Below are 13056 nucleotides of genomic sequence, written 5' to 3' on the forward strand. Positions count from 1 at the left end.
TTTTTTTTTCTTTCTTCTTCTTTTTATTTTTATTTTTTAGCATGGCACATTTTCAAACATTTTTCATGTGCTTAGGTACATCCAAGCAGAAGTCCAGTTCCCTGCAGGTAGCAGATCAGGACGTACTGCCACCTTTTCACCCATACCAGCCTTTGGAGTGCATAGTAGAGGAGACTGAAGGAAAACTGAATGAACTGGGACAAAGAATTAGTGCTATTGAAAAAGCACAGCTTAAATCATTGGAGTTAATTCAAGGTGAACCTCTGAACAAAGATAAGATAGAAGAACTTAAAAAGAACAGAGAAGAGCAAGTCCAGAAGAAGAAGAAAATACTGAAAGAACTGCAGAAAGTGGAAAGGCAGTTGCAGATGAAAACACAGCAGCAATTTACCAAAGAATATCTGGAAACCAAAGGTCAGAAAGACACAGTATCTCTACACCAGCAGTGCTCTCATAGAGGAGTCTTCCCAGAAGGGGAAGGAGATGGTAGTCTCCCAGAGGATCACTTTTCAGAGTTACCTCAGGTTGACACAATCTTATTTAAAGATAATGATGTTGATGATGAGCAACAGTCTCCACCATCGGCAGAACAAATTGATTTTGTCCCAGTCCAGCCTTTATCATCTCCACAGTGTAACTTTTCCAGTGAATTAGGTTCTAATGGGACAAATTCTCTTGAACTTCAGAAAGTATCAGGTAATCATCAGATTATAGGACAGCCTCAGATTGCTATTACTGGACATGATCAGGGGCTGTTAGTGCAAGAACCAGATGGACTAATGGTTGCAACTCCAGCCCAGACGCTTACCGACACTCTTGATGACCTGATAGCAGGTGGGTTAAGAAATATACCTATAATAATTTCTCTTTAATTTTTGTGCTCAACTTCTTTACACAACTTTCCAAAAACACCAACTTGGTATTTTTCCTTAGAACTATGTTTATAAAATCATTTCTTGAGGTGTTTTGGAAGTGACTTTAACTAAACTCAACAGCATTAAAACACAAAAGTGTGCTTTCCCTCTTCTTTTTCATTATTTGCAAAAGCAAAGAAATAAAGTTGTCATGATCCTTTATTTTAGACCTTTGGTATCAAAATCACCCTGTCTTATGTCTTGGGTAGGAGATCTCAAAATAGAATTTCTTTGCAGGCTTTAGAGATAATCATATAAGATTAGACATTTAATTTTCCTATTGGTGATTTTCATATTTGGAAATGAGAACTCTAAATCACATTGCTTTTCTTTATGATTTTATTAGATCAATTTAAACATTCTAATTAAAAGGGATATTCAGAAAAAAACCATAAGCGTTCCATATTGTTAAAATATGTGTGATTAGAAGATCTAATGTACATTGAAAGTATTGTCCATTTGATAATGATTTGGAGATTGGGCTTTTTGTAGTAACTGTCTTGATGAAAGCGCACAGACATCACACACACACTCAAACACACACAGAGGTAATCACCAAAGCAAAAAAGAGACCAGCCTTATAAACTTAAAGTATATGTTTCTGTTTATTGTTGTGTGGAAAATTACAACTAGATATGAAATGAGGTGCACAAGTTTACTTTCCCTTTCATTGTCCTTGCAGCAGTGGGAAAACAGTGCAATTAATCATTTACCTTCCTAAAGATGGCTGGTGAATGTATCACCTCCATGAGAGCGCAGTTCAGAAATGCAGCCAGAATGGCTGTTGACAGTGGATGAAGACCAAGAACTAAGATGTAGCTGGAGTGATATTCAAAGGCAGGCCAGTCCTCTGTCTCTTGATTGCAACATTTTTTTTTTCTTTACTGTTGTCTGTTTCTTCTTGTCATATTCTCCTCCCCTCCTCTCATCCCAGTTATGCTTTCCCAGTTTCCTTTCTTCTTCTGTGAGCCTTTAGTCTTCCTAATCTTTACTGAATCTTTTAAATGTGGAATAAAATTACTTAATTCAGGAATTTTATTGGGCATGTGTATGACTTCCAGTGTTTATTGTAAGAGTGCCTTTGAGGCTCCTCTGATATGTAATAGGTATCGCTGTGCAGAGGAGGAATGTCTTAGTTTTCATAAAGAAAATTAAAATGCTAGGAAATGTTTTAAGGAGTTAGATTCTTTATTCTTTAATTTTATTTTTTTATCTTCAGCCCATAGCCACTTCACTCAGATTAACTTTGTGTTATTAGCATTGCAAGTTGTTATAAATATTGAATAACTTTATAGTTCATTTATGGTTCTGATTTCTAATTTGGTTAAAGCAGATATTAGAGTGTAAAGTATGATTAGGATTAATAATAATGAAACTCATGACCTGGAAGGAACATTTTTAAGACTTAGGGTTCTATAAATATCATTATAATCTTCCTAATTAAGTACTCCATTTGCAGTTATGAAACCCATATTACTGATCAGTTTAGTTTGTTGGAACTTAGGACCTGTCCTTTTATTTTTAAAGAATGGAGAAAACATCTCTAAAGGGTACTTGTAGGTGTTAACTTTATGGTAGTATTTAAGGCTATTTCTTGTGGAGGAGGTCAAATTCTGTTTATTCCACTGAAGTATTTGTTAAATTGAAGTGACCTTTTATAAAGTTCACATGAAACTTCAAAAAATCAGTTTAGAAAACATCTTTTAATTATATTTAACATTAATCTAAATGAATAAAATTTAATTTCTTTTAGACATTAATGTCTCCTGACACAGTTGGCCCACCATACTGTACAATATTCTTTTGTTAATAAGCTTTAAAGTATAAATCTGTCAATACATTAAAAATTATATGTTGCATAGCTTGTGGGATCTTAGTTCCCTGAACAGGGATCAAACAAACCCTGGTACCCAGCAGTGAAAGTGCAGAGTCCTAACCACTGGCTTGCTAGTGAAGTGAAGTGTTAGTTGCTCAATCATGTCCAACTTGTTGCAACCCCATGGACTGTAGCCTGCCAGGCTCTTCTGTCCAGGGAATTCTCCAGGATTGCCAGGGAATTCCCTAAAAATTATCTTTATTTAAAAGCTTTTCATTTTGTTGAAGCTTATATTTTAAAATATATAACAAAAAGGGTGACTTGCCTCAAAATTTAAAATGTTATTTTATTAAGTCTGAATTTCTCTTAATTTCTTAATTGAAGGTGAAAAAAATTAAATCAGGATGAATTAGGTAAATACCTAGTTCCATGATTATACAATATGTTAATATGTCAGTAAAATTATAGGTTAGGCCAAAGATGTAATTAATTTTACCTATATCAAATCTAGTTATCATGCCTTTATATGAATCATGCCTTATTAATAAAAGAGAATACATCTTAAGATTTTACTTTAGATAATGGCAGTAAGTTTTACTCTTAGAAGGGTTTTTTTATTTTTTGTTTTTCCCAGCACGCCAGGCATGTGGGACCTTAGTTCCCTGACCAGGGATTGAACCCTCACCCCCAGCATTGGAAGGCAGAGTCTTAATTAACCACCGGACCACTGGGGAAGTCCCAGGATTTTTTTTTTTTTTTAAACTGCTGTTCTATCTCAAAATATTTGTCATGAAAGCTAGTTAGTTAGATACATAATTTATTAATGTCATAACTTCACTAGTTGACTGACAGCAGTTTAGTATATAGTCTTAGATGTATCATACTTGATATAGTCCCAACCAGAATATATGTTTACTCTCAGATTGGAAACATGGTTCTTCAGGTCCATTTCTTCCGAAAATAAGTGCTGGGCTTTCGAGGTTATCATAATAGCAAGTGATTCTCAGTTCAGATGTCTAGAATAAAGGTCTAAAAATAAACAGCAATTTAAAGAAATTCAAAATAGCTTTGACCATTGAGCACTTCTAGAAACATCTAGCAAAATTTTCATTCTTAATATATAAAGTTCCTTAGTTAAAAAAAATCAACTAATACCTCTTTATTTACATTTATTGAGTACTTGCCATTTACCAAGCTCAGTGCTAAGTGCTTTTATATATGTAATTTCATGAGCTATTTAGTAATACTAAAAAATAAGTCCATTTCCCATCTATTTTTCTGTTGAAAACTGAGGCTAATGGAAATTAAGTTGCTAGTTAAATGTTAAGATTCAAACTCAATTCAGCCAGGTTTAAGAACCTTAGATATAATATGCATGCATTTGATTCAACTGGAAGTTCTGAGTTTATATTTAAGATATTATTTTCTTAGAATTCTAAATTGTATCAAATAACAATTTCCCTTGTTATTTTTATGTTAAGATATGATTTGTATATAAGGTTTAACACAGTTTTGTGACTTTAGAACATTGCTAATGTTGTTGGCATCTTAATAGGCTCTCAACATGTACCAATTCAAAAGTATCTTGCTTCAAGCAATCTGGTGATAGTCAATTTAGGTTTTAGAATGAAGTAATTGGAAAATTATCTTTGAGGGAATTTACAATAAAATATCTGTAAGTAATCATTTCTTCTAGTAGATGTTAATATTTTATTTATAGATTGTTATTTATATGGAAATATTTAATATGGTTACTGTTACCTAAATTGGATTACAGTGATTTAATGTCTTAAGACCTTGTAACATTACTATCTTCCATATTGCCTACAAAACTGTCTTAAATTTTATAAAGAAGTAAGTAAAGTATCACCCCATTTTAGGATAGTACATAAATTTAATTTGAATTATGTAGTGACTTTCATGATAATGATCTGTTTTGGTCATTTTCAGAGGCATTTTGTTCAGACGTAGGAAGCATTTTAGGATTTTTGAAATTGTTATAGTCCTGGTATAATTTTATCTTAATAAATCCTTTATTCCACATATACTTTTAAAATCTTTGCTATTTTCTAGTTTTATCTTTAGAACTTTTCATATGTAATTTATCCTTTTAATGTCACTTCTGTGGAATGTTTCTGATTGTCATTATTATAAGGAGGAAAAAAATGTTCCTAGGGTACTGCTGTACCAAAATGTACAATCAATGTAGCAACACTTTTTTGATAATAGAGCTGTTAAATGTACAAAAGTATTTTTTAAAAACCAACTCTGTAAAAAAAAGTCTTTTATACCATCACATTCTGACATAGCACTGTAGTCAACTATTTAAATTTTTTTGAATATCTGTTTTTCATAATCACAAAAAGAGATAGCATGAATAAATTTAACAACGATAGAAAAGTAATTCTTTATTAACGTGTTAATGATTATGAGACTGTTGTTAAAATCTTAGTGTTACAAAGGTGCTATATATCAAAGTTTAGTGTCTTGTTTCTGGAACTTTTTTCCAATCTTATCAGCTGTTTTGAGGGGGGCAGCAAAATACTATGTGCTTTTAATTCATTCAGTGACAGATTTTTAAAGCTTTGTTCTCATGCACATTCTTGTAAGGCAAAACAAATGTTTATAATCATTTTTATTTATAACCATATGGCTAAATATTTGTGTATATTTATGTGGTAACAGAAGCTGCAGAAATTCATATGATCAAGATGATTTTATATATATTGGTTGGGAGGAGGGAGGGACAGCTCATGTAGAAACATCCTTAAAATTTGCTATTATTTATAAAGAAGTAGCATACTACACTTAATCTTTCATACTTGTGGTCATACGTATCCTTGATTGGGATTCAGCCATATCAAAATTCTAGAGAGAAAACATTCTCCAACCATTGAAATGCTTACATTTTCCTTTATGACTTATGTGTTTTTGATTGACTTTTAGCATGGGTAAGAGGAAGTTAATTGCCATCACCGAAACTTTGTTGTCTTTTTCTATATTATTGATTATATATTTTTTCTGAGTTTTTTCTTTCTTGAGTGAATTATAATGTTTTATTTTTCAATGCAGTGATTGATAGTAACTGAAGTCCTATAAAATATCTGATAATTACATATATTGGGCACTTACCGTACCAAACACTTGTTAAATGCTTCTTTTATACATTATCTCACAGACAATTCACAATATCCCTCTGAGATGGGTCCTGTTTCCCCCTCCATGGGGCAAACTCTTGTCTTTTATGAAAGAAAAGAAATATGCAGAGCCACAAAGATAAAATTTCATTTAATTCAGTTTCAGACACTAGATTTTGAGGTCCCAAATAAAAGTTCCAGTGTTCATTTTTAAAGCAATTTGATTTCAGACACTGATTCATTTTAGCAAATTTTCAGAGTAAATATTGAATTTTAAAAATACATACTCTCTGTTATTTATGAGAGAGATACTCTGACTTGTTCTTTCCCTTCTTCTACATCTTCTATTTTTCTTCTTCTTTTTTTAAAATTTGCATTATTTTCAGGATATTTTTATCTAATTGCCTTTTATAAACTAAGATTTACAATTCTTTTTTTCAATTGGAAACTATTTTCTTCCTACTGACACTGTAAAAGGCTGCTATTTCTTCTGTATTCACTAAATGCCAGGTACCATGCTCAGTATTCTATTCCCAACAACCTTACAATGGAGGTACTATATTTATCATCCCATTTTACACATAAGGAAATTGAGGTTCTGAGAGTTTAAATTACTTGCCCAAGATCAGAAAGTCATTGGTAGAACTGGGATTCAAACATATGTCCATCTGACTCAAAAGCTTGTGATTTGACTACTACATTGTATTACTGCTATAGAATATTCTGTTTTCTGTGTTTTTTTGTATACAAATGACTTTACTTTTAAGTAGAATTCAGCAATATGAATATTGTTTTTCAGCTGTGAGTAGCAGAGTGCCCACTGGCTCAAACAGCTCTTCTCAAAACGTAGAATGTCTTACACCTGAACCCTGTTCTCAGTCTCCAAGCAATGTGGCTTCTCAGTCTATACCCCCTGTGTATCCTTCAGTTGACATTGATGCACATGTAAGTAGACCGCTTTATTTATATTTATTTTTTGCATATTCCAATTTTCTTTGGAAAGGAAAAGATTCATTGTACATTAATTGTGGAAATTAACATTATTTGCTCTTCAATCAATAACCCCACCATAAACAGAAAAAAGTTTAATTCTTTTTTTTTTCCTTTTCCTAGACTGAGAGCAATCATGACACTGCATTAACCCTAGCTTGTGCAGGTGGTCATGAAGAACTTGTATCTGTACTCATAGCACGAGATGCTAAAATTGAACACAGAGACAAAAAAGGTAAGAAGTGTTAGAAATAAAGTCTTGAGTGTCAGAAAACAATTTCTTTTTCACTATGGGTAAGTAGTTCCTGGACTATTTAGTGAAAAGATGGGTTAGCATATTTCAATTAAGTATATCCATATTTGTTCATCTACAGAGCCAAATTATTATTCAGAAATTCAGGGAAGTACAGCAAGTTGTGTTTGCTTTTTCCTTGGTCCAAAAGTAGAGCATACAAAGGTATCAAAGTTTATTACGATTATAAGCTGGAATAGTTTTCTTTGACTTAGCATTTTCTTTTTATCAAGTATTTATGGGGTTTTGTCAGTAACAAATTAAGGTTTAAAGCAGTTTTATGTTAAATGATTTTAAGTATCTGTCCTAAAGATTTCTTCCTCCTAAAACAATAGAGAATTAAAAAACAGTGGCTTAATAAGTAAAAAACACAAATTTGACTGAGATTTTTATTTTCTGATTTAGGTTTCACACCACTGATCCTGGCAGCAACAGCAGGACATGTTGGAGTTGTTGAAATCCTTTTGGATAAAGGTGGAGACATAGAAGCACAATCTGAACGAACTAAGGATACTCCTCTTTCATTAGCATGTTCTGGTGGACGTCAGGAAGTATGCTGATGTTTATTTTCACTTTGTAAACATTTTATTTGTATTTTAAATATGCATGTGCTTAGTAGTTTAGCTACATGAATAAAACTTGCATGCGTTTTGAGATATTCTTTATATTAAATTTAGTGAGAATAGTAAATGTCCTTTTAAAGAATCTATTCTGAATGGAGCAAAATCGTAACACATGAAATGCAAATTTGTCACTTAATAATTGAGGAAGTGAAAGAGTAACAACTTGTTATTTCAATATAATTAGGATTTCATAGGTCTGAATTCCTTGATATAAAATTGAATTCATTTATCTAGTACTGGTATTTGAATATTTACTATCTGATTAAAATGTTAGATATTTAGAGAACTTAAAGAAGCACAAAGATTTCTTTGTGCTTCATTCATTATAAGATGAACCCTTGGTGTAAACTAGATTTCTCTGTTCCTATTTTACTTTGTAGGTGGTAGACTTGCTGTTGGCTCGGGGTGCAAATAAAGAACATAGGAACGTGTCTGATTATACACCACTGAGTCTAGCTGCATCTGGAGGATATGTTAATATCATTAAGATTCTGCTTAATGCTGGGGCAGAAATTAATTCAAGGTATCTATCACCTGTTCATTTTATTATTCATGATTAATAAATTATGACCTTAGAGTTAAGTGTTTTCCCCTAAATATTTAGACAGATGCCATTTTTAAGCAAGATAATACTAAAATTGCAAGGCCAACAATTATTCCTGTAGTAATCAGAGCTTATTTCAGCTAACATGGCTGTTTTCAAAGAGGTTTCATTTCAGAAAACTGTTATATATAGTTAGAAATTTATAGCCTCTGAATAGGGGTTGTGTTTTTAATTGTGAGATTTTCCTAATTATGAGATTTTCTAATTTTGAGACTAAACAAATAAAATCTATTCTTTGGTGTTAGAAAGCTTTCTTTTCACTGAAACTTTTACATTTTTTATGTTCTCTCTGCTTTTAAAAAAACAACAGGCAACGTATTATTTTAATTTTCTGAGCACATTTCCCCCCTTAGGACTGGGAGTAAACTAGGTATTTCTCCCCTGATGTTGGCTGCAATGAATGGACATGTTCCTGCAGTGAAACTGCTGCTTGATATGGGTTCAGATATTAATGCCCAAATAGAGACCAATCGGAACACAGCTCTCACCTTGGCCTGTTTCCAAGGCCGAGCGGAAGTAGTGAGCTTGCTTCTGGACCGAAAAGCCAATGTTGAACATAGGGCAAAGGTAAGCATTTTATAACTTGTCAACTACTTCAGACATATTTCTAATAGAAAGAGCATAATATAACATAGCATAGCACACTCAAATTGAATGTGCTATTTTAAATTTTTCTAAGTTAAAATTAGGAAATTCCTGCCCCAGTGCAGGATTGTAGAATAGTGCTATCCAGTGGTCGTTGACACACTGTCACCATTCCTAACTTTATTAAGGACAGCTAAGATCTCCTTTAATGAGACAGGTGCTTTACCATTGGTAAAAATCTCAATCAAAAATTACTTTATAAATTACAAAACTGAGGGAACTAAAATTGAGGCAACTATAATCTGCTTGTAACAGATTATGACAATTTAATGACAGTGTAGCATTTAGAAAGTAGGAGTTAGTATGTCAGTGTTTATAATTTCTCTTCTTAGCACTATTAGGTACTTAGACCCCCTGAAACATGTAGCTTATGTATAATTCTTTATAACCAGACAATGGTCAATTTAGTAGTCATTCCAAATTGAAAATGTCTGAATGAAAGTCTCTTATTTTTTCCCCTGATTATCACTTTTTTATTTCTTAAAAGAGACAGTTACTGTCTCATGTAGATTTATAATAACAGAGATGTTATAAACTGTTTTTTATTACCATAAGGTAGTATAAGTTAATTTAGTCTAGCATGTCTTAACAGAATCTAACAATTTTCACTTGCTATTTTAGTAAAGCTTAAGAGTGAATTTTGCTTAGCTCTCTTGGGAGAGAAAATTAGAAATAGAATCCACTTATAAGTCATTGTTTCAGTCCTTTAAAGAAATCAATGTAATTTACCCACATAATTTTTTGGTTTAAACAGACTGGTCTTACCCCCTTGATGGAAGCTGCTTCTGGGGGATATGCAGAGGTTGGAAGAGTTCTCCTAGATAAAGGAGCAGATGTCAATGCCCCCCCTGTGCCTTCCTCAAGAGACACTGCTTTAACAATAGCAGCGGACAAAGGTCACTACAAATTTTGTGAGCTCTTGATTAATAGGTAGGTAAATTTTATATTTGTAAAAATTTCCTATGATCCCTTTCACTTTTCAGAGCCTTTACAGTTAATAAAATTGTTTTACTTTATTTGACATTTAAAAGAACAGAGTATTTGCTGCTTTATAAAAGAGAAAAGATAAATTAGAGAAAAAAAGGAAAAGTTAGCCACTTCTCATAGGAAGCAAGCTATACTAACATTCTTTGATTTGTACAGGGGAGCCCATATTGATGTTCGTAACAAGAAAGGAAACACACCACTTTGGTTGGCATCCAATGGTGGTCATTTTGAAGTGGTGCAGTTGCTAGTGCGATCAGGTGCTGATGTGGATGGAGCTGATAACCGGAAAATCACACCTCTTATGTCAGCATTTCGAAAGGTAACTTGATGTGGACAAAAATGACAGAATTTGTTTAAAACTACTGAATTTTAAGTTGAAGTCATTGGAGAAAGATAAATTGGTCTTGAGGAATTGACGCTGTTTCTATATACACACCCCTGCTATCTGTACTCTCTTTATGGCCAAATCTAAGAGCTGTATGGTAGTTCCCTATAAGCAACTTTGCTGTTAAATAACTTCATATCTTGAAGAGTTTTGTTATATTTTTGTACATAAAACATGAGATTTCAGGGCAGATATTACGGGTAGATAGATGTTTAAGAGGAACAAAAACAAGTAGACTCTCGTAAAAATTTATTATACCTCCTGTATACATTAAGGTTTACTTCTCTGCTGTATATTACAAAGCTTTCCCATTAAAATTGTGATAGACTATAAACTACTTAACATGGCTTACAAAGCCCTGTATGATATGGCTCATGCCAGCCTCAGACCAGTCATTTCTACTGCCGTACCCCTTTGCTCACTACACTTCAGCCACTGGCCTAGAATTCACTAAATTTTTAACTTCCTGAGGCCCTTTGCTCACTTTCTTTTCCTGAAATATTCTTTCACTTGCTTTTCACCTTGCTCACTTCTCGTTATTCTTTACGTCCACTCCTTAAATATCATTTCTCAGAAAGTCCTTTGCTAACTTGCAATCTGAAAAGTTTCTCTTGTTCTGTTTTATAGTTCACCATTATTTTCTTATCTCATTTTGTAATTATACATGCAAACATGTATTAGTTTTTTAATGCTCCTCTCCCCAGTTAGGGGCTTCCTTTGGTGGCTTGAATAGTAAAGAATCTGCCCCAGACCCAGGTTCAATCCCTGGGTCAGGAAGATCCCCTGGAGAAGGAAATGGCAACCAACTCCAGGATTCTTGCCTGGAGAATTCCATGGACAGAGGGACCTGGCAGGCTACAGTCCATGGAGTCGTGAGGAATTGGACATGATTGAGTGACTTTCACTCTCACTCCCTAATTAGACTGGAAGATCTATGAAGGTGAAGATTCATGATTGTCTTTTTCACCACTATTTATACCTAGTTGTTCAGCACAGTGCCTGACACACACTAGATGGTCAGTAAATAGCTATTGAATGAAAGCAATGTAAGTTACCTGTCTTTTAAAAAATCTTAAATATTTTTTCCGATTTTTTCTTTCCTTTAAATTGAGATATAACTTATATATATTAAAAGTGCACAAATCTAAGATGCTAAGTTTAATGAGTTTTAATAAATGCATATACCTATGTAACCCACATCCCATAAAGATATAAACTACTTCCATAATCCTAGAAACTTTAATCATGCCCATTCTCAGTTAATTCCCTGCCCAGGAGGCAACTACTTTTCTGGCTTTTGCCACCATCAGACTAATTATTTTTTATTGTTTTATTTTTTGGCTACACCACGGCACGTGCAAGATTTTATTTATAGTTATCCCACCAAGGATCAGACCCGTACACATGCACTGGAAGTACAGAACCTTAACTACTGGACCACCAGGGAATTTTCCCCATCAGATTACTTCTTGAAGATGTTTTAGAACCTTAGTATTAGGGGAAACTATGCAAGTTTGGTTGTTAAAATAGATGTACTTTTAATGATTACAGATCATCAAGCCTCTGATAATACCATCTAGAAAATGTTTCACCTAGATTCAAGTCATAGGACTCAGATAAATATGACAGTCCACCTTGTTTAGTTTAGTAAGATAGAGCCAAAGTTGTTGTAGTTCAGTCACTAAGTCGTGTCTGACTCTTTGCAACCCCATGGTCTGCAGCACGCCAGGCTTCTCTGTCATTCACTGTCTCCTGGAGTTTGCTCAAATTCATGTCCATTGAATCTGTGATGCTATCTAACCATCTCAGCCTATGCCACCCCCATCTCCTTTTGCCTTCAGTCAAGGTTTTTTCCAGTGAGTTTTCAGAGTTAATTTCCTTTGGGATTTACTGGTTTGGTCTCCTTGCAATCCAAAGGACTCTCAAGAGACTTCTCCAGCACCACAATTCAAAAGCATCAGTTCTTCTGCACTCAGCCTTCTTTATGGTCTAACTCTCACATCTGTACATGACTACTGGAAAAACCATAGCTTTGACTAGATAGACCTTTGTCAGCAAAGTGATGTCTTTGCTTTTGAAGACACTGTGTAGGTGTATCATAACGTTCCTTCCAAGGAGCATGCTTCTTTTAGTTTCATGGCTGCAGTCACTGTCCCCAGTGATTCCAGATGCCATGATCTTGGTTTTTTGAATGTTAAGTTTTAAGCCAGCTTTTTCACTCTTCTCTTTCACCCTCATCAAGAAGCTCTTTAGTTCCTCTTCACTTTCTGTGGTTAGAGTGGTATCATCTGCATATCTGACATTGTTGATGTTTCTCCTGGAAATCTTGATTCCAGCTTGTGATTCATCCAGCCTGGCATTTCGCATGATATACTCTGCATATAAGTTAAATAAACAGGGTGACAATATACAGCCTGGATGTACTCCTTTCCAATTTTGAACCAGTCAAAATTATCAGTTCCATGTAAAGTTCTAACTGTTGTTCTAACTGGAGGAGGGAATGGCAAACCACTCCACTATCCTTGTGGTGAGAACCCCATGAACAGTAAGAAAAAGCAAAAAGGGGCAAAATAATGCTTTGGAATTTAGAATATCCTCTTTTAGATCTAGTTTCCCTTTTATATTGAGAGATATTTCACATCACCAGTTTTTATTTTATTAAT

The 13056-nt window shown here is 33.7% G+C and overlaps 1 protein-coding gene across 4 annotated transcripts in view; it reads left to right on the forward strand.

Moving 5' to 3' along the window:
• LOC104996210 (ankyrin repeat and KH domain-containing protein 1) overlaps window positions 1-13056 on the forward strand; it is a 105023-nt gene that overhangs the window by 75001 nt on the left and 16966 nt on the right. For all 4 annotated transcript variants that reach the window (XM_010850356.1, XM_010850357.1, XM_010850360.1 and 1 more), the window contains 8 exons: window positions 76-834; window positions 6667-6812; window positions 6981-7092; window positions 7555-7700; window positions 8153-8295; window positions 8730-8943; window positions 9776-9951; window positions 10165-10327. In XM_010850356.1, the coding sequence (XP_010848658.1) occupies window positions 76-834; window positions 6667-6812; window positions 6981-7092; window positions 7555-7700; window positions 8153-8295; window positions 8730-8943; window positions 9776-9951; window positions 10165-10327 (1859 nt within the window). The remainder of the gene's footprint in view (window positions 1-75; window positions 835-6666; window positions 6813-6980; window positions 7093-7554; window positions 7701-8152; window positions 8296-8729; window positions 8944-9775; window positions 9952-10164; window positions 10328-13056) is intronic.

Source organism: Bison bison, unplaced genomic scaffold (assembly GCF_000754665.1).
Source record: "Bison bison bison isolate TAMUID 2011002044 unplaced genomic scaffold, Bison_UMD1.0 scf7180017864291, whole genome shotgun sequence".
NCBI lineage: Eukaryota > Metazoa > Chordata > Mammalia > Artiodactyla > Bovidae > Bison > Bison bison.